At 36.8% G+C, this 23,023-nt stretch overlaps 1 protein-coding gene across 1 annotated transcript in view; it reads right to left on the bottom strand.

The window, feature by feature from the left end:
• Positions 1-17,704, bottom strand: part of NPAS3 (neuronal PAS domain protein 3) — a 488,908-nt gene extending 471,204 nt beyond the window's left edge. Inside the window, 2 exon segments of the mRNA XM_032213697.1 lie at positions 17,534-17,566; positions 17,569-17,704. Of these exon segments, the coding sequence (XP_032069588.1) occupies positions 17,534-17,566; positions 17,569-17,611 (76 nt within the window). The 5' untranslated portion in view covers positions 17,612-17,704.
• Between the last annotated feature and the right edge of the window lie 5,319 nt (positions 17,705-23,023).

Raw genomic sequence — 23,023 nt, 5'->3', positions numbered from 1 at the left:
CCCTATTAGCAGAATTCTAGTATTAAGAATTCCTGTCCAACATAAAATCATAGTGAATTTTCAAAATTTTACTTGCTGTCTCTTAGAGTTTCAATCAGAGTTTTGCCAAATAATTTCCCAGGTATATTTAACCTAAAAACACATATTCCTATAACATTTGTTTTCAGTTTTACTATCCTTTCTGTTCTACGGGCAACATTAAAAGCATTTTTCCAATTTTCAGCATAGATTCAATATTCACATATACATTAAAAATACTAAAAATAGTTCATCAACAACATTTTAGCTATACCATCTACACCTGCAGCTTTACAATTTTTAAATATTTTCACAGAATTGTTGACTTTAACCATTTTTTAATATTTTATTATGAATTATACTAAGCATATAAAAACTAACAAAGAAACCTAATTCATTTACACACAGACACACTGTGAGGAAAAGTATGAAAAAATATGTTCCCCCAATTATGAAACTTCTCCTTTCATCCCCATCAAGCATATTCAATATTAACATTTTACCACTGCCTCTTAAATTACAACCAGATACATCTTCATTTCATACCTCACCCCCATTGTTTATAAACTCATGTCTAAATCTTCAGTTCTCCTTATTGATCAACAAAGGCCCAGTAAAATTAACAAATAATGCATAAGTATATAATATCTTTTCATTTAGTCTAAATCCACTCAGTTTTTTGCATTTAAATATAAGTTTAAAAAAATCCCACACAAGAGGATCTTTCTAATTAGTTTCAAAGACTTTCTTTAAATCACTATCACAAAGCCTAAGCATTTAAACTCTTTAAATCAAGTCTAAAGTCACTTCTTTGCTGTATATTGCAAAAAAATACCCCCCCAAAATGTACGAAACTGAAAATATATAGTGTTCTTTCTTTTTGAGTGGATTGAAAGGAAATTTCACCCAATGACTTGCAGTTCCATAGATTTTTCAATTTTAAAGAGGCAAAACAAACATTAAATTCCAAAGTAATTAAAAATGGTGTTGGTCAAACCCTGAATCCATGAAAGACATTTGTAGCTTAGAACAAAGGTGTCAAGCTCAACATGATACCACGTGACATATCACAACATTTTTTTCCTTTGTAGAGCCGGGGTAGTTATGATTTCCATCTGATGCATCTGGCCCTTGGGCCCAAAGTTTGACACCCCTGGCATACAGCATGATGGAACCCATAACTCCAAGTTGATCAACTAGCAAGCCACAGAAATCTCTGCTATCTATTGGCAAAAATCAGTTGTTGAGGAGTACATATGGGCAATCTCCAGATCTCTTTTTATTCCAAAGAGATGTTCATATCCAGCTGCCTTTCTAATCATAAACCCCTTTTAATCTGCATGGACCAAAGAAACATTCAGGTATTATCTTGCCTCAGTGGAAGTACATTAATAGTATTTATTCAATCCTCCTCTTTGAAATGCCAATATACTTCCCTAAAATATTCCACCTCACATTACTTTTTCAAGTTCATTTAGTTGCTTTCATCTAACTTCTCTTAATCTTTCCTTGCTCTTTTTACTACATTCTTTGCAGTAACTTTTTTCTCCATATATGTATTATATATTATCTTTCTCTTATCTTGTTCTGTAATGATCATTCTGTTATACATGGTCTTTTTCATCATCCAGTTTTCTCTCTCATCTTTTAGCCAAACATTATTGTTCATGCTCAATTAAATCCATACAGTTCTGTAGCATTCTATAACATAATTCTTTTCATTCTGTTTCAAGCAGCTTCTGTGTGTCCACTTTCCTTATCTTTACTTTCCATTAATTCTGCTCTGAGATTAATCTGTTCTCCAATAGTTTTCAATTTTGCATTTTGCACATTCTCCTCCTGAACTACTTTCATTATAGTATATTTTTCCATTTCCATTTTCCTCCAAGATCCCCTCTTGATACCAAATAATGTCTGTTCCAACTGATAATTTGGCATCCTTCACTAAGAAAGCTAGTAGGGTGGGGTCTTCCAAATTTTGGAGGAAGAGGCTACTTCAAAGGGTCAAGGCAGCCATAGAAAAGGCATATTTCTGAGGTCCCACAGGTGGTAACATTTAAGGGAAAGGACTTGTTTGACATGGTGAAAAAGCAGATATGGTCCTCCAAACAGCCTGAAGCCATGCCACTTAGTGCTTTAAAGGTAATAATCAGCATTTTGAATTGCATTGAGAAAGCAACTGGGAATTAAAGTAGCATGTGCAGTAGGAGCTGAACACAGATGAAATATAAAGCAACAGAACTGTCTGCACTGCTGCATATTGGTCCAGTTGTAACTTCAGATGATCTTGAAAAGCACCCCAATGTAAAGTATATTGGAATAATCCAACCAAGAAGTGACCAAAGCATGACTTAAAAGGAAGTCCTCCCAATCCAGGAATGGGAGTTCTCTTTTAAGGTTGCAAGAACACATGCACAAACAGCACTAAGAAGCTGGAATATTTACTATGGTTTAGGCAGATAAGATGAGACAAGAGTGTGAATCAAAGGCATAAAAGAGAGTGCTTGCCTGGAAAGTGCCAATTACAGTCCAAGAAGCAACAATGTAGTCCAAATATGTTCCAAGAGTGACAGAATGCCAAATCAGGTAATATGCTTGTCCAAGAGACAAAGGGTTATGAACAAGGAACAAGAATTGAAAGTTAAACAGTTATTTCCCCCCCCCAAAAAAGACTACAAACAAATGAAATAACTAAATCTATCTGCAGACAGCTGGCTGCAATTAGTCATGCCTTGCCCTTTGCCCAACAAGGAGTCTCACTGAGGAGGGTCACCTCTGAAGGCATCTAGATCTGGGGCTTGGGAGTTGTGTCTCATTATCTGACTGTTCCAGCTGAACAGGGGCTGCCTATGGCTGATCAACTTCAGTTGAATTCCTGAAGCTGACAATCCTGAAGCACAGGCTCAGGTAGAGTAACCTCATCAGCTTCAAGGTCAGATTCTGAATTATGGCTCATAACAATGATGTAATTGGGTCACAAATCAAACATGGGAAAAAGCTCAGGAGTTGCAAGTCCAGAAGGACCCCAAATTGTGCACCAACTCTGTGTTTCTTAGAAAGTCTAGACTGATATATCACTTATAGCCCTATCTAGAGAGATAGCCTTGCCCCATTTACACTTTTTATCTTGTCTAGACTATAGTTGTGGATAATAGATGAGGCTATCTTTGAAAATAATTCAAAAAATAATTCAAAAACGTCTAAGCAGGATGGTTAGCAAACTGAAACTAGCAGGTGCAGTCATGTGTACTATGTCATTTGCTCATTTCTGGGGGAAATTCAGAGCAGATACTCATTCAAAGAACTCTAAATAATGTGGACCAAAAGGGTATTCTCAAAGCTTTATTTCAGTCCTGGGAAACAGCACTCTGTCTATGGAATGCCCTCCTCAGAAAAACTTGTCTGATGCATACATTAGTTGTGGTTCCTAAAGATGATTTTGTTACTTTAGAAGTAACAAAATTTATTTACTCACGGTTCTAAATGTTGCCCAACTCATTGGTGACTCTCTCATATTTCACTGTTACTTTTGTGCAATTTTATAATCTACTGACCACCAACACACTTTTCTTGCTCTTAATTTTTATAATGCCCATTGTGCTTTTCACTTTGTAGACTTTGATAATGTTATGTATTAATTTGTATTGTCTTATATTCTGTAATGTGATTCAAAGGACTACCGTATATACTCGAGTATAGGCCGACCCGAATATAAGCCGAGGCACCTAATTTTACCACAAAAAACTGGAAAAGTTATTGACTCGAGTATAAGCCTAGGGTGGGAAATGCAGCAGCTACCGGTAAATTTCAAAAATAAAAATAGATACCAATAATGTTTTTGAATATTTATTTCAAAGAAAAACAGTAAACTAGCGGTGTATTCAATGAAATACTTCACTCACCTCATGATGCTGATGTCCCGCTGTGATGATGATGTCCCGTGCAGCCGCGGGAGCGATGTCCCGCCTCCTATGACACACGGCACAGTGATTCCTATCATTGGATCACTGTACCAGAGGAGGTGGGACATCGCTATGTGGCTGCTTGCCATAACAAGGAGGAGGTGGGACATCGTTGCAGAGCGGCAGGAGGGGGAGGAAGGGGAATCGTAAGACAGCCCTGCATTACATTAGAACGTGAGGAGGGGGGATGGTGCGGTGCGCGCTGCGCGGCAAACTGACACAGAGGGAGGGGAAACTCACAGGGGCACTGGGCCATTCACGAGTGTCACCCAGCGGCATGGCCCCGCCCCTTTTTCTCCTCCATTTCGGGCAAATTTTTCACTGACTCGAGTATAAGCCGAGGCGGCTTTTTTCAGCCCAAAAAGTGGGCTGAAAAACTAGGCTTATACTCGAGTATATACAGTAAATACCAGTCAGAGAATTTATTTTAATCATTATCATCTCACTTTTTAAAAAGTGACTTGGATTAACATTTTCATGGGCATGGAAATACGTACGTATGTATGTATGTATGTATGTATGTATGTATGTATGTATGTATGTATTTATTTATTTAGAACAGGAATATATATATATACAACAAAATGTAACAAAAAGGCAACAGTAAAAAATATTGGGTTTCTGCCTGGATGGTCTCTTGTGACGAGCCAAAGAGAATGGAAGTAGTGATCTTCCTCCCATATTTGGGCATACTAGGGGTTGTAAAAAAATCTTATATATGTGTGTGTGTGTGTGTGTGTGTGTGTGTGTGTGTTGTATTTGTGCTGATAAATATGGGAGGAAGTTCACTGCTTCCATTCTCTGTCCATTGGCTCGTCATAAGAGACCATCCAGACAGAAACCCAATATTTTTACTGTTGCCTTTGTTATATTTGTAACAATATTTGGGCATACCAGGGATTGTGACTTTAAATATATACCTTTCTCCCTGGCTCAGCTGATAAGGAGAGGAGCTCTGTGGCTTAATGGTTAACACATCTGCCTAAGATGCAATACAGCACAGGTTCCAATCCCAGTAAGGGTATGGCTAGCTGATGAAAGCTAAATAGCTTGAAATAGATCTATACTAGTCTCCCTTTATTTATTTATCAGCACAAATACAACACAAATTGTAACAGAGGCAACAGTAAAAATATTGGGTTTCTGTGTGGATGGTCTCTTATGACGAGCCAATGGACAGAGAATGGAAGTAGTGAACTTCCTCCCATATTTGGCCATACCAGGGGTTATGACTATACATACATACATACATACATACATACATACATACATACATACATACATACACACACACACACACACACACACACACATATATATATATATATATATACATACATACATACATACATATATATATATATATATATATATACACACACACACACACACACACACAGATATACACACATATACACACATGTATATGTATATGTATATGTATATAGAACAGGAATGTGGTTCTTTGTTCTCATTCCTATACTTTATTGTTCTAGTAGAAGTGTGGTATTGCTCCAACAGGTCATCTGACCAATTCAGCTGCCTTCATCAGTAAGCAGTACTGGAAATAATATTCTAAGCTGCAATGAAGGAATTGGAAATTGTTTTCCAGTACCATCAATACTAAAGGAAGCATAAATATCATTACTGTAATATAGTTTTGTAATTTAATAATAAGTATTTGATAATAAAATTTCATTGACAGTCAAAGGGTTAAAAAAACAAAATACTTCACAGATTGCTATATTTGGAAGAATAATTAACTCAGTATGTTTATTTATCTACTTCGCTACTTGATTAAATGAATGACTGATGACAGGTTCCTTGTTTTCTTCCTTTTTGTCAGGATAAATGTTCAGTATTAGCTTAAATGGCAGTACTCAAAATAATTATAATGAAATTAAATACAGAGTAATTGTGTTTATAGGCTTTCAACTTAGTGAAAAAAAATTAAAAAAAATATACTAAATAATATTATTAAAGGCAGTGGTGCAATTCGCTTGGGTTTATCAGATTCGGGTGAACCGGCAGCGGTGGAAGGCCCCGCCCACCCACCCAGACGTCAAGTCAGTGTGTTCTTTGCTTGAACCTTCTTCTTGTTCCACTAAGCATTCCTAGCATCACTGACTCCTCCAATCAATTTGTAGACATTACAATAAAGTCTGTGCAATAAGTTCTGGTTGCAAGCAATGTTAATGAAAATGTGCTTCATTCTATATCACAATCCTGTATGATAGCAGCCCCCAATCTTTTGAGCACTAGGGATCAGTTCTGTGGAGAAGTGGGGGCAGGACTTCCATGTTGTCTGCATCTCATGGATGGGGCTTCACTTGTTTGCATGACCCCATTTCTGGTATGCTGCAGTCCGGTGCTGGTCCATGGATCAGGGGTTGGGCCCCCTGCTGTATGAAATATAGGACAGACTTTCACTGGGAAAACGAGCAAGCTTGATAGAATCATTTCTTGTTCAGTCAAACCTATATCAGCTAAATTCCTTTTACTTTTCAAAATAATCTGATTCTTTTGATACTCTATGTCAAATCTCCTCTTCTCAGTTAGGGTTATGCAAACATTTTATACTGGCAGCCTTTGATGGCAAATGTAGATAACCACCACAAATAATACAGAAAATAATATGTGTCATTATATAATTCAGTGAAATAACTGCCAGCTGAGAAATGTGCACTGTTTCATTCTCTAACTTTAAAAGGGCAAAAGGAAACTAGAAAGCATATAGAGATAGTTACAGCTATTATTAAGGACATCAAAGAACTTTCAGAATAAAAATTGCTATTAAAAGATGACCACTATTTTAATAATGAGTTCAGAACCTGTTCACACAATTAATGGCACACCTGCAAATGATCCCAGGATGATGCTGTTCAGATAATCTCTTGTTTGTACCAGGTTCTCATAAAAGATATTGTCACTGCTTCTCTTTAGGCAATTCCATAACATTATTATTGTTCTAAAATTCTATAATACCACCTATTATTGCAAAATTGCCAAAATTGTGAGGGAAATATCTTTGAAAAGCCTGATTCAGGCAATACATTTTTATTTGTGCGTTCCCAAGAATCGCCAACAGGGAGACCATTTCAAGTCACTCAACAAGTGTTACTGATAGCAATTGTTCCAAATAAAGCTGGGTCAAATCCTACCACCCATTTTTTCCAGTATCCTTTATCATTTTGGAAATTTAGGCAAGTCAACATGACAGAAGTTGTAATGTATCAGTGCAATTGAGGTACTTTGTTTCTTGCATGGTCTTTAAAAGATTGATTAGATAACCACCTAGCCATTTTATCCTGGTCAGATTTTATCCTGGTCAGAATATGGAAAGTTCCACTATGTCCAGATAAGCAATTTTAAAGGGACAGTGGGAAGAATGATAAGGTAAGAAACAAACTTTACCTCCAAATGACTTTGTGTCCTCTTTCATGAATCTAATAAGAAATGAGCATCCATTTCCTTTTATTATTGTTTCATCCACTTTAATTTCCCCAGCTCAACTTCATAACTGGTGAATTAAAAGGCATGAATGGAAGTTTAGAGCACGGGTGTCAAACTCGATCGTGTCACATGACGTATCGTGATGTATCGTGACTTTTTTGCCTTTGCGGAGCTGGGGGTGTGCGTGGCCTGCAGGTGATGCATCCGGCCAATAGGCCAACAGTTTGACAGGCCTGATTTAGAGGAACTACAGTACAAAATAACCTTAGGCATTTTTTAAAATATCCATTGTCTTCCAATACTTTCCTGTCACATTTCTTTGTACCATATTGTACGTATACTGATCAGACATGCATCTTACATAAATGTGTGAAACATCCTGATGCACATTACAAAAACTATTGAGATTACATCACAACACAATATTCATTCCATTTATTTCTTGATTGTTAGAAAAATATTGAGACTCGAACAATGCTTATAGAGATTCTACAGCGATGAAATTAAGGGCACATAAGTCTCAACTTACAACAATTAAGATCACAATTTCCATGGTATGTTGTTGCAGTGGTTAAGTTAAATTGGGCCTAACTTTATGACAAAGAGGAACAGCCAAACAAGGCAGCTCCAATTCAGAAAAAGAACAAAGGTGTTGTTCACAAAGTGCCTCATTAATACTAAAAAAGTAACAGGAAATTTAAGGTGACAAAGCAGTACATTTATTTAAAGTCAAATTTCCTATCAAAACCCTGTGCTTGAGAAGGAATGACTGAAACCCTGTTTTGTGCAGGATTAAATAACAAACAAACAAACAAAAAAGTAAGTAAGTAAGTAAGTAAGTAAGTAGTAAGTAAGTAAGATTTACAGTGACATTAAATATTAAGGGTTTAAGGCACCATGTTAGACAGCAGGAGATCATGAGTTTTAGTCCCATTTTAGGCATAAAAACCAGATGGGTGACCTCAAGCTAGTCATTCATTCTCAGTCCAACTCACCTCACAGGGTTGTTGTGGGGAAAAGAGAAGGAGGAAGGTGTATTGGACATGTTTGCTGCCTTGGGTTATTTGTAAAAATAATAAAGGTGGGATATAATAAATAAAAATAATATAAAGCAAAATTCAACTTTTCATTTCTAATGCTTGTATTAATAATCAAGCAAGCATGAATACCCATATATATTATTCTCGTTGTACCTTAACTGTGAAAACATACCACAATGTCTCAAAACATTCATTAGGCTTAGATTCCCTCCTAGAATTTGTTCAAAAGTACACCCACTCTCAAATGATTCTGGTCAGAAACTAACTATATGATGTATTAAAGGTGTCATTTGAGTTGCGACAATAATAAAGAGTTTTTTTTTCTCTTTAGGCTTATGCATAAAAAGGCCATTTCAATAATGACAACAATTGGGAGATTTATACATCCCTGTCCTACTGCAATCCCAACAATAATAAAAATCAGCTGTGCTGCTATAGAGATCCCACTGGAGAATAAATATGAATACACACACATATACCCAATTACTTTAGCACTGATTTGCAGTCAACTGAGCTTTTAAATGGAGCAGCTATAAATGTAACATCCAGTCTGGAAAACTCCTGGGATTCTAAAGGCTTGCACAGTTAACTTCAAGTACAACTTGCAGATAAGTAAAATTTGGATTGTCCCACTGCTTCTTTCTTAGTCTAACAAAGGGAATAATGAAAAAAAATACACAGAGAGAGAATATGGTGGCTTGGGATCTACTGATTCCATAGCAATCTGTCATAACCCTGCTCACTAACTCCACAGCTCTTTGCTATATTGCTACCACTATTTTCCTCTAGAGAAGTCGTCTCTGCCAATGGTTTACCAGGGAGAAGGTAAATGGTAATCCCTTTCCTTCAATATCCTGATCGAAGGGAACACACATGATTAAGCTAATCCCTTTTCCAAAGTGAGCATCACTGTGTAATTCTAAATGTTTATTAATATCACAATGTCAGAGAGATAAATAAATTGAAAAGAAGCTTCTCCCCCACCCTAAAATCCCCCCCCAAAATTATTTTCTGAAGTTTGCACTCAGCTGCTAGCGAGGATCTGATGGAAGAACCCCACATGAGAATGAATTTTCAAGCTCTGATTTAATCCATAAACAAAATATAAGCTATACTAAAACTATAGTCACCGATTCTAGATTGATGCTATTAGCTCTAATCTGATACTGGTCAGCTGAAGTTTTGGTATTCTATGGTAAATTGGACACTGTCTTCTATTTTTGTGGGAAATTACAGTACTCTCCTGATTGATTTTTTCAGTGTATGATCTTCACAAACTTCATTTTATTGTGGGGTTCTTGGTATTCTCTGAACTTAGTTATTTTTTGCAGATGTTTCATTACCAATCCAGGTAACATCATCAGTGCTGTTGATGTTACCTAGTTGGATAATGAAATATCTGCAAAGAAATACCAAATAAAGAAACATCTACAAGAAAATATCCAAGCTCAGAGAACACCAAAGCACCCTGTTACTTGAATTGATAGCCCCCTTCTTTTTTAAAGAATTATTTCAGTGCCTGAACTCTTGAAATTGATTTTTTCAATATTCACTGTAACTATTTGTCTATGGGTATAGTGTCATAGGTAGAGTGATACTGTTCCTATATCATCCTATATAACTCTATACCAGTGGCGAAATCTATTTTTTCTGTGGGCGTGGCTTGTGGAGGGGTCATGTGACTGGGTGGGCATGGTCAAATTTCCCCACTTTTTAAAGCATTTTTGGCAAATAGATAGGAAAAAATGCTTTAAAAAGGGAGGGGGATGGTTCCAATGATCGCACAGATCAGCTGTAAGCCATGCGATTGTCAGACCTCGTTATTTCACTTTTTAAAGCACTTTTTCCTACCTATTTACCAGAACCGGCAGGAAAAAATGCTTTAAAAAGTGAAATAAACAGGATTGACAATGGGTGGCTCACAGCTGATCCGTGCGACAGTCGGAACCACCCTCCCATACTTTTTAAAGCATTGTTTTGACTACCAATTCCTGCAAATAGGTAGTAAAAAAATATGCCTTAAAAAGTGAAAAAAAGGTTCCATGACAATCAGCTGTGAGTCGCGCAATCGTGCAACCTTTTTTCCCCTTCACTTTGTAAAGCTTTTTTTTACTACCGGTTTGAGCGAACATTGGCATTTTTGCTACCAGTTCTAGCAAACCGGTTCAGAACCGGTAGCATTTTACCCTTGCTTTATATATAACAGATTTAGGTAAACATATGTTTGGGGAAGATGAAGAATGTAGAATGGGTAGAATAACCTATACTTGGTTTGGGGGGACAGAGTTTTACCCTGTTTGCTAAATGCAGCATGACTATTTTAAGGCTACAGTACACATCAGCAAGTCATCTAAAAATAAATATTATTATATTCAACATGACTTATTTTTTAATTAGACATATATGAGAGTTTTTGGTTAACAAAGTATATGATGGAAGAAGAAATCTAGATAGAAAGTTTTTTAAACAAATAGTTCTCTGGCATGCACTCCTAGCTCAGTAACTAATTAGTGATCTGAACTATGTCAAATATTTGAACTTAAAACTAGATCCCTACAGAAAACTATTAAATGCCTATTTCACACCGTGTAATTGTAAAATAAGATATAGTTAACGTAAACTTGTATTCTCATTGTAATACCTATTTACTTAAATCTGAAGATGAATTGGAATCACTTTTCCTTTTGAATGGAAATTAATAATTCATTTCCTCTGACTGATAACTGGCTGCACAGCTGTTATTATGTGTTTACAAGATTCCTTCTAATATGGAAACCACTGTGCTTTACACAAATGACTACAATACTTAAAATTTACTTTTCTATTTACTTAATTGACTTTTTTAATGTACAGTAAAGATGCTGGTAGAATTAAAATTAAGTCTATTACAACAAATTGAAATATTATTACTTTAATTTTTGTTCTGATTACCTAAATTATTTAAACTAAGCTGCATAAACTGAAGTAGGGAAAATGTCTGTAAGAATAAATCTCTGACAAAATAAATATCTAACTTGTACAGTGTGAAATAGGCATCTAATAGTTTCAGATGGGATATTTAGGCTTCTAATTAGCCATTTCCTGCTGTACAGGACAAGTAAAATTTGTCTCTAGATGACTACATAGGCAGGCACTGAGGTTTAATGTAACAACCACAATATTCAAGTGTTGTTTTTCTAGCTACAGATGCAGAGAAGTATGCTGTGGCTATTTGCACTCACTTGGTCTCTCCCTCCCTCTCCCTCCCTCTCTCACTTCAGTAAACCATGAAAGAGAGAGCTAGTTCCACTGCACAAATATCTCTTCAACCCAGAACGGCAGATTACCTGAACACTCACAAGTTATATATCCTGAATGAATTATTTGTATATTATACTGCTCAGGCAAGTAGACCTTCAACAGATGGTTATTTGCTAAAGTGACAGCATTTTCTATCAATCAAAATCTACAATACACTGTGACACCTAGTCTAGGGACGGCAATGTTTCACCAATCTAATTTCCTGCAACAACTCATGCCAGTACAACGATCTCTTTAAACTTAAGCAGGTCAGGTATTATTCCTGTCCTGCTATCTGTCATGACCCATAAAATTGAGATGGTAGCTGGGGAATGTTTAGCAGCTTCTGGGAGTATCTGAAAGCTAATCAGATGTCCATTGCTGCTGAAGTCCATATGACTAATGCCAATTGCTGGTTCATGGAGGGAAGAAGAAACAGACAGACAGAAAGACAGAGAGATGGTAAATGTACAGATTCTGATGAGTTGATCCCAGATGTCACATGTAACATATAATAAAATGCAATTACTATAGTGTATTAAAATCTCTATTTAATTCTGATTCAGCTGTATCATTTGAATTCAAAATCCCTCACTAAAGTTTTTACAAAACAAGCAGCAACAAGAAATATAGAGAGGGAACCTGTACTGTAACATCTCAGAGCCAAAATGGACAGAAAGGCTGTCACATCCAATAATGTAGCCAACCTCACTGCTCTAAATCAACAAAAGATACAACAACTGACATAGTTGATCATGAGCAAAGTGCAATAGTATTTACCTGCTATAACTGCCAGCACAAAACATGCCCTGAAGAAATTAGAACATATGCTAGAAAACAGCTCAGTATCTCACATTCTCATAACTAAAATGCTATCCAGCATTTCCACCATGTTTAAGTGATCTTTAGATAATATCTGCTTCTGCTCCACTGCCTATTCTGTATGCTCTTCTTCTCTCTAGGTCTATCTGTATAACTCTCGTGCATGATTTTTTTTTAATAACTTGGAACTACAATATGCTGGCAGCCAGGACATCCTGAGGTATCAAGTTCTGCAATTCAATTACATGTAGTATGTGGTTTCTTTTTTATACCCAGAATTTCCCATAATTTAATTTTATCCAGGAGAGATAAAATCTTCCTCACCTGGACATGTTTCCACACCATGCATAATTACATATACCTCAACTTTTGTTTTTCAGTAAATATTTCAAAAACAGCATCTCTTCTTTTGGGACTTCTTCAAAGATCCCAAGTTGCTTTGTTTGCATTTTCTTTCCCCCTTCCATTCTTGAAATATATGGAACATAGCTCTGCAGAATCTCCCAAGTAAGGGTGTATGTAGTATATAAGGATACTACATACCGAACATTTTCTGTTTTTGGTCCTGACACTGACATAAGATAAGATGGGCCTCAGCTGGGAGTGTTGGGCTGTCTTTAGTGGCATTTCTTCACAGGTCTAAGTTCATTATGCTATTCAAGTCTCTGAAGGTGATGAAAACCACTTTAGCAGACTTAGGGAAGGATAGGGAAGGACAGTTTTGGTCTGGCAGCATCCATACTAGTCAATAGGTTTCCATTCAATCCCTTTGATGTGCACATAGGTGGTTAAAACATCCTTCTCTTCCCATTCACATTAATGAGTGCTAAAGTTATTTGGACTACTTCAGAAAAAAAACCTCTTTTTAAAAGTTAAAATTAAATATATGGGTTAACTTATCGATATTCTAATACCTTCTAAAATTAAAGAAGATGGGATTTAATTTTAATTAGCTTGATTTCTGTCTTGCCTTAAACTACTCAAATCTTGGCAGTTTGCAAATGCAATTAAAACACAGTACAATGAATAAACAATAAAACACCCCAATACTATCAATCCCTCAACTCAAGTAATTGGTACAAAGCTTTCTAGAAACATGATGTAAATTTAACAATGGAATCTGAAACAATAAATCTACCCATATTTTGTATTGGAAGTTCTGCTCAATAAATAGTTTGGCATCTTAATAAAAAATTTCACAGCAGCCAAAACACAGATCAAATACTTAACACTTAAGTCAGTAATAAAATTATAAATGGCTGTTCAAATAAGGGGAGGGAACATAAGTTTCTAACTGGCTTAGCCAAAGCAGGCTTGAGAAGATAGCAAATGTGGCAGGAAGATTTTTTTTAAATACTGGAATACTTAAGGTAAATCAAAAGCCAGGTATGTTCATCAAATTGGGCTATAAAACTAATGCAGATGTTTTAAACTCTCCCCCCTCCACCCATTCACCTATGCACTACTGCACATAATTGGAAACCCTTGGAATTGTCAGACTAGAGTCGAACCCACTTCAATGAGATCCAACTGAATGCCATTGGAAGAAATTCTATAATCTAAAGCAGGGAGATTAAAAGAATATTGTTTTCCAGGTTAACATGCAATACAGAACATTTTTGGCATGTTTAGTACTGGGCTGCTGGATTTTCGGAAAAAACATGAAATATTTTTAAACAGAGCACAAAGACCAATCAAGGACATTCCATTGGAAATTCAGCTGGTGTCCCAAAAGTCAGAAATTGGACCGGCTTGAACGAATCTTGAGTTCCATTAAATTTGCCCAATAAAGATTGTGGAGAGTGAAGCAATATGGGTGTATAACCAGAAACAACAGTAGATACAGGTAGTCCTCGACTTAAAGCTGTTCATTTAGTGATCCTTTGAAGTTACAATGTCACTGAAAAATGGCCTTATGTCACACTTAAGACTGTTGTACCATTCCCATGATCTCGTGATCAAAATTCAGATGCTCGGCAACTGACTCATATTTATAACAGTTCCAGTGTCCCGGGGTCATGTGATCACCTTTTGAGCTCTTCTGACAAGAAAAGTCAATGGGAAAGCCAAATTCACTAACAGCTATATTACTAATTTAACAACTGCAGTTACTTAATAAGTGTGGCAAGAAAGATCATAAAATGGGCCAAAACTCACTTAACAAATGTATTACTTAGCAACAAAAATTTGGGCTCGATTGTGTCATAAGTCCTAAGCTAAGGACTACCTGTACAACCTTGGTGATTGTACAAGTAGCTAGTTTCAGTGCATGGCATATTTGCAAAATTAGCTACTGATCATCTGTTGCTTTGGCTGAAATAAGGTACTGGCAACCTGTTCAGCTGTGGTCTCAGTATGCCAGTTGCCATGGCCTAGGTGAAGAACATAAAACTAGGTAAACTCCATTGTAAATGGAATAAAAAGTTTTTTGAAATTATTATTGGGTTCTGTATAAACTGCATTCTTTTTAGATTTATAGATTGTTAGATGTCCTATACATATTTATCAAATGTTAACAATATTGGCTGCTTCTCCTCACTCTATCAGGTTTCTGTTATACCTACTGTAGATATGTTCTTCATGTTTTTTAAGAAAAAACCCAATCACCTCTAATAAAAGCAGACCTATAATCTTATTTTATCCTACACTTCAAAGGGAATAACTCTAGCTTTTGCCTAAACATAAAATTGAAATAAACAGGTAATATAGTTATTGGGGCACAAAATCCCAATAAATTTTTGTTGAATGACTCACATTATTATTTCATTATTTCTTTTAGCACCAGGTTTTTCAAATGAAAGAGCATGTGCTCAAATTTTATTGGACTTTTTCCATGCTCACACCAATATATTGAACATGGCATCAGTGGATATGCTACCGCACATAATTTTTATGTTTCCTAAATTACCAATAAAATGTTTCCTCTTTATAAAATTAAAGTAGTTCTTCTTATTAGACTATTATGGTGGCACTTAAAATTTAGCATTTTATGTTTCAAGCACTCTGCTTTATTACATAAGCACATGCAAATACAAGTGCACATGTGCACACACACTCAAGAGAAGTGGAGATAAAGAAAAATATATGTTTTTTTATTCTGTTTTCCAAACTAGCTGATACATTATCCTTGTTTCTTCAGATAAGTCATAATTAAGACTTATCAGAATGCTTAATTCAAGCTTAATGATATGCTAGTTAATTGAAAAGAAAACCAGTGATTGATTCTTCCTTGCAATTTTCCACTGTAGACAAAATAGGGAAAGCAATGGTCCTAAGGAGTTCATCCTATAGAGTTAAAAACTCACTCTGTAGAGAGAAGTAACATTACGCTGAAGTCAACTTTCAAATGTTAACCTATATAATCACCATTAAGTATATACAATACATGTATATACAGTTGAAGAAAACTATCATTTATGATACACCTTATAATATCATGGTCAAAATTATTCGAAAATGAATACAACTCTAGGCCAGGGGTGTCAAACTCCCATTATCACAGCATCATCACGTGACATATCGGGGCTTTTGTCCTGTTCACTAAACCAGGCAGGAGCAGGGCCAGCGTGTGATGATGCACCCGGCCCACAGACCACGAGTTTGACACCCCTGCTCTAAGAGATACCTTCCTAACAGCCTGATCATTAAAATAAAAATAATAATTTCGTCTGTATTAGAAATGCAGTATTAAAGGTAAGCTCATCCATTTTATTTGTAAAAAAGTTTTTTTTATTTTTTCTTTCAAATTCATTCTTAAGTATAAATTCTTATAATTGCTGAAGCTCACCCATTTTAATATCATCTCGCATGACTCAAAGAGCAGATAAGAAACATTTCCCAAATTCTCCCACATCCATTTTAGTCACATTTTACAAAACTCTGCAGAGTTTATTTCCAATTTTGATACAGAATGTAGGTGGGCAACCAAACCAAAACCTTTTTGTCTAAGAAGACAATCAGGTAAAAAATTGGCTTGTAATACAAACATCTGTTGAATATAGGAAAGTAATTTAACTCATTTAATACATGTTAATTCCTGTTTTGGTTAACAAGTGAACTTTTTTATATACAGTTAAGCAGCTGTAATACATATAAAAATTTCATTAGAAAATGTAAAAAAACACAATGATATAGAAGTAATACTGCAGCTTGAATGTTTGTTTCTTGTAACTCAATGTAAGCATCATGCTAGACCTATATTCAGTTAGCTCGTTCTAATACCAGAGTTGAGTGAAATGGTATTTATATTCAAGTTAATGCCTTAAATTTTAAAGAAATTAATTTCACAATAAAACATTAGCCAGGCAGAAAAATGAATAACCCGTGTTAATTCTCTGGACAAAAATATATCACCAAACTACTACTCTTATAACAAAAAAGGTTACATTTATTTCACTGAAAAAGTATGACCTCTTAATAAACAGGAGGGGAAACATAGCAGAGCTATTTTCTTTCTTATAATCATGCAAAGCAATCCATTTCACAGCTATAATTCAACACAGAATTAAGCATACTTGAGTTAATTGTTTCAAGTTTTAAAACACTAAAGATCCAACCAATTTTACAAACTTATCTCAGAGTAAACCCCACTGAACTCAATAGGACTTATCCTGAGTAACTATGTACTGCATAATCTTGAATCAGACCAGGATTAGCGTTTCTCAGTCTCAGCAGTTTTAAAATTAGACTAAGACCTAAATTATATAAATATGCATAACTCGTCTCATTTTCCCAGAACATTAGTTGTGCTTAGTTGTCCATGTTAAAATAAAATATAAATAGAATAGAGTTTATTTCACCTTCACATGGTGTCTTTCGCATGCAGACCTCAGATTTCCATATTTGTATCCCTTTAAAGGATTTGATATGCAGGGAGAAAAGAAAGGATGGTAAACATTTCAATTCAGAGATCAGTTTGGCTGCCACATTCCATGTATTACCACTACGCAAACCCCATACCTTTCACTGACGTGTTGGGAGGTGGTCCTTCATACGCAGGTTCCATGGAGGATCCCCTTGATTAGCAAAGTCCCTCATCTTCAAATAGCTAATTGTTAATCGGATGATAGATGCCTTGTCAAGCTGGCTGGTAATGGCAGCAGGGAGTGGCAACAATTTGGCCAACTCATAGAATTCAAAGTTTTCTTTTCCTCTTCGAGAACGAGCAGCATCTCGGATTTTTCCTTTCTCAAGGCTTGTAAACTGGGGAAGAAAAATAGCAAGATATTCATTAGTACTGTATTTTCTGACAGAGCCGCTGTTCTTCAGAATTCCTTCTTACTGTACAAATATACCCCACAAGCACTATTTAAATGTAGATACCTAAGCTATAGGCATATATGTCCCAAAGTTGCTTTTTCAAAAGACAACTGGGCCAGTGGTGGGATTCAAAATTTTTACTATTGGTTCTGTGGGTGTGGCTTGGTGAGCATGGCATGGCTTGGTGGGCTTGCTTTAGTGGGCATTCCAGGGGAAGGATACTGCAAAATCTCCATTTTCTCCCAATCAGCTGGGACTCGGGAGGCAGAGAATAGGTGGGGGTAGAGCCAGTCAGAGGTAGTATTTACTGGTTCTCCAAACTACTCAAGATTTGCACTACCAGTTCTGCAGAACTGGTCAGAACTGCTGAATACCGCCTCTGAACTAGACACTACCTATCTCCTGTTTACAACACAGTCCTTTCATCAGTTCCAAGAACACCATTTACACTATTCAGGTGACCCTGAGGATGCAGATAAAACTCCAAGTGGTTTCAACGTCAGAAAGAGTGCTAATGACCAGATGATTAAATGGAAGATAAACTCTTCCATTCTCCACCATTCAGTCAGAACTGAAGAAGCTTTCCTTTTGAGAAAGCACCTTTGGGGCAACCATGACTGGGATGACTGAGAATCTCCATAGGTGTGTGTGTGTGTGTGTGTGTGTGTGTGTGTGTGTGTGTGTGTGTGTGTGTGTGTGTGTGTGAGAGAGAGAGAGAGAGAGAGAGAGAGAGAGAGAATGAATATGAAAGTTTCATGTATAATGAGCATCATTAGTAATCCATTTATTTTATATGAGCCGTGCTAGACTAAATCCCAGAGAGCAATTTTCTAAAGTGTCTACATAAAAGATTCAGTAGCAATACAAATGTGCAGGATTGGACCAGGGCTGAAACAATAAAGGCAAAAGCTTGGAAATATTGCTGGACTATCTTTACAGTTCCATAGCTGAGATCACTTTTAGCAGTTTTGGCTGGCCCGCCAAGAATTACAATCTCGCCCAAGTAAGACTAGAGCAAACAGACTATGTCATGAACACCAATTATGAATAGCACCTTACTGGGGTTGAAATGGTTGAAAACACATTTCTATTCAAAACTTTGCTCTATGACTAGAAACTAAAATGGTGTAGGGACATGAGAGGAGCAACATTCTTGATATCACATCCTTGTTATGGAAGGATGTCTCCCAAAAGACTGTGCTAAACTCAATACTGGCTGAAGTAGGAAACTGGATTTTTAATGTACAATCACAATTGACCCCAAAATGTGAGTTGTTAATTGAGAAATTTGTTAAGTGAGTTTTGCCCCATTTTACTACTTTTCTTGCTGCGTTGTAAATGAAACACAAAGTTGTTTCATTAGTAACATGGTTATGAAGGGAATCTGGTTTCCCTACTGATTTGCTTATCAGAATGTCACAAAAGGCAATCACATGACTCCAGGACACTGCAACCTTCATAAATGTAAGTCAATTGTCAAGCATCCGAATATAAATCATGTGATCATGGGGATGCTATAACAGTTGTAAGTGTGAAAAATAGTCATGTTACTTTTTCAGTGATGTTGGTAGTTCTCCCAGAAGTAGCCAATGGAAGGCCCACAAGGAAGACTCTAGGCAACACTTATTAACTCCAGCAACTTGTATTAGAAACCTTTTGCCTCCATTACTGGAAGCTATATGTAATCATTATAATTAATAATTCCATAGACCATGAATTAATGTCATCACCTTTAAAATTCTTCCAAATAATAAAATAACAAATTACAAATGTTAAATACACTTTCTATGAAGAAATATTTTCTTTTATCTGTACTACATCATACATAGGTTTATATATCTTTACCATGTCCTACCTGCTTTCTCTTAATACTTTTCCTTTCTGTGTTTCCCAATTTTACAGGTATCATTTTTTGAACTATAAGCAATATTCTTAATGTGGTTGCACAATAGATTTTCATTGAGCTCTCTCATCATCCTGCCAAATCCCATTTTAGGAAAATAGTCATGTTAGTGACACGGTGGCAAAAGATCATAAACTTTACTTTATGTCTTAATAAAATTTGCTAGTCAGAAAGGTACAAAGTTTTTTTCTGATTTTCTGGGAAGACTCCTTTCTGATTAATCATAACTTGCCCAGATCCCATTTCAGTATATTTGAATTAAAAAAAAATTCTTATGTCTTATGCCTGTCACTTTATGTCACTTTAAATTTGTTATTGCTGAACTATGTTATTATTTTAAGTCCATTTCTGTAGCTGCGAGAAATCTTCATTATCTTTTTGTTTGTTTGAATAATTCATAATAATTTGATATCATCAAATGATGTTGGTCACTCACTATTTAATTCGAACTCTTACTTATGAACAAATTAAAAATAACCTCCAATACAATTACCAGTCCTAATAGATGGAATCATCTTTTGTCTATACAATTGTGAGAACTAGGCAAGTTTAAACAGATAAAGTCATCATCTCTTTTAACAGTTCCCCTTTTCTATAAAACAGTCACCTGCACTACTCTAAGTAGGAAATATGTATAGTTTACTTGGTGCATGTTAGACTGGACTCTCATTTTATAAGAAGATCAGTTTTAACCATGTCTGAAGCAAGAGCCACTGAATTTAACAGGCTTTATTCCCAAGTGTTCCATAGCCTTTACATTTTCCCAGTCCAGTCTTCAGCAAGTTGCAGTTATGCCAAAATGGCAATGGCAACGTCATTGCATATGTGCCATGCTTACCTGCCTACATCCCAACATCTGATGCAAATGAGTATGTCATGACATTTGCCCCACTGCAAATGATCATGTTCCCATATATAACCAAACCAATTTTAACTCAATTTCACCCTTTAGGAAACTCATTTTTTAAAGCAGACTCTTGCATATCATTACAGCTGCTATGCTCGTTACAATTGTTATGCTACAATTTTGCATTACACCATCGTGCTAACACGGCCTTTTAATATTCTATTTAATGGTTTTATTTCAGACTGCTGCTTCTTCACTTCAGAAAACATTCAACATTTCTTTACTTTTATTCTTGAAATGAGAAGTATCACCCTACCTCATTACACACATCTTACCAAAAGTCTTTGTAGTGGCAGCACTGTACTTGTAATAAATAGTGATTGGCTTGGAGGACTATACCATAAAATAGGGCCCTAGAGGCTGAAAGGTTGTTCAGACTATGATATAATGGCATAAGGCAGGGGGAATGACACAGCTTCTACATTAATCTAGTATCCATTTGCATTAGCTACTATTAGCAGGCATAGAAAGCTGATGACAGCAGCCAGACCCACTGCTTCTCCTTGTCCTCTAACTTTCAGGTAAGACAATTGCAAGAGTAGCCCCCATGGTGTGTGTTTTCTTTTACAGCACTAATCATCTTGGCCTTGGCTGCTTCCCAATCTTTTGTATAGAGGAACACACATAAACAGGAAATTGAATCAAAAAAGGAAGAGAAAAATCAGGGAAGGGATATGTGGGTTGCTCACTTCTCTCTGGTTATTTCCAAAGTAATGGGACTTGGCTCAAATAAATGTTTAGGGTCAGAGAGTTTATGGAATGTGACACATCCAAAAACCACAGAATTTTTCTTTATCAAAGTGTTTATATAACTCTGAAGACTTGTCCAAAAGTTTGCAAGACGTAAGTGGCTTTCCCACATGCACGGTATCCCTCTTTGCTACTGGTAAGTAAAATTTCCATGTAGGCATAAAAGGCAAGGAAAGCAAAGCAAGGTGAATGGGTGTTGGTTCTTAGCTGATACGCTCATTCTCTGTTGAAGTGGAGACAGCAGCCAGACTGGATTTACTCCATCCAGTAACCAATTGGACTGAGTTACCACTTATGATATCAGCGGCCCTTGTGGCTCCTTCCCAGTTCAGACGAAGACTGTAGACTCAAGTGAGAATTGTGAGCAAAAAACATACACGTGAAGTCCCTATCCTCTGTTTTTTCTCTCTCGTCTCCTCTGCACAAAAAGGTTCTGAATTGCGTGACACACCCCAAGGTATCAGGTAAGAACCAACACCCTTATCCTGTATCATGGAGACAGCAGCCAGACTGGGACATACCAAAGACTGGGCTGTCCACTAGGGTGGGGATACTAAAAGAAAGTCCATTAAGGCACAAGCACTTGTTGCAGTACCCTGCACCCAAAAGCTGCATTAGCTGACACATATATGTCTAACTGTAATGACATATGAAAACCGTGGGAGACGCCCATGTGACTGCCCGCAGATTTCTTCCAATGTGGCTTGCGTGGACCAAGCAGCAGTTGTCACAGTACTACATGTAGAATGAGCTGTAATGTTTAGACCTGCAAGGACTATGCCTTGTTACCAAGGGGGCCCAGCAAAAGGATATGAAGAGAGCTTTCAAGTGGCAGAACAAAGCGATGCGGTTGATGTAAATCTTGAGGGCACGTCGTACGTCAGGAGTGCCACTTACGCTCCCTCTAAATGATGAGGAGATGGTCAGAAATCAGGCAAGGTTAATTCTTGACCTCTGTGGAAGCAGCTATTTACCTTCAATATGAATGTCGGGTCCAGTCTTAAAACGACTTGGTCTGGATGGAACACGCATAAATCATGCCTGACTGAAAGGGCAGCCAAATTAGAAATACGTCTGGCAGATGTTATAGCCACCAAAAACAACGTCTTAAAGGACAACAGTTTCAAAGAAGTGGATCTCATAGGTTCAAAGGGCGAAGAAGTCAGAGGCAAGTCCCAGTCGGATACCTATGGATGGCAGGGTAGGCAGGTTGGATGCTCCATGGAAAAATATCCGGATCAAGGGATGAGAAGGTAGATGGTTGGAGGCAAGACCGTCTAGAACAGAAGCCAAAGCACCATCTCTCGGCATAAACGTATTGGGGGTAAGATCCTGATCAGCCTCCTCTGTAAGAAGTCCAATATCTGTGGAATGGACACTTTAAGTGGATCAATAGTCTTGTTGTACACCACAGCGCGAATGCCCGCCAAGTGGCATTGTAATGTGGTTAGTAGAGCTTCTGCATGATACCTAAATGGTAGCAATGACGTTGAGGGAGATGTTATCGGCTGTTAAGGCGTGCCGCTCAATCACCATGTGGTTAATTGTAGCCACTGAGGGTCAGGATGACACACTGACCCTTGGTGTAGAGAGAGACCGTGGAATGTGCCATGGAGTGGAGATTGACAGA

The sequence above is a fragment of the Thamnophis elegans genome, chromosome 1 (genome assembly GCF_009769535.1).
Source record: "Thamnophis elegans isolate rThaEle1 chromosome 1, rThaEle1.pri, whole genome shotgun sequence".
Taxonomy (NCBI): Eukaryota; Metazoa; Chordata; class Lepidosauria; order Squamata; family Colubridae; genus Thamnophis; species Thamnophis elegans.
This window is presented reverse-complemented; position numbering and strand designations above follow the sequence as displayed.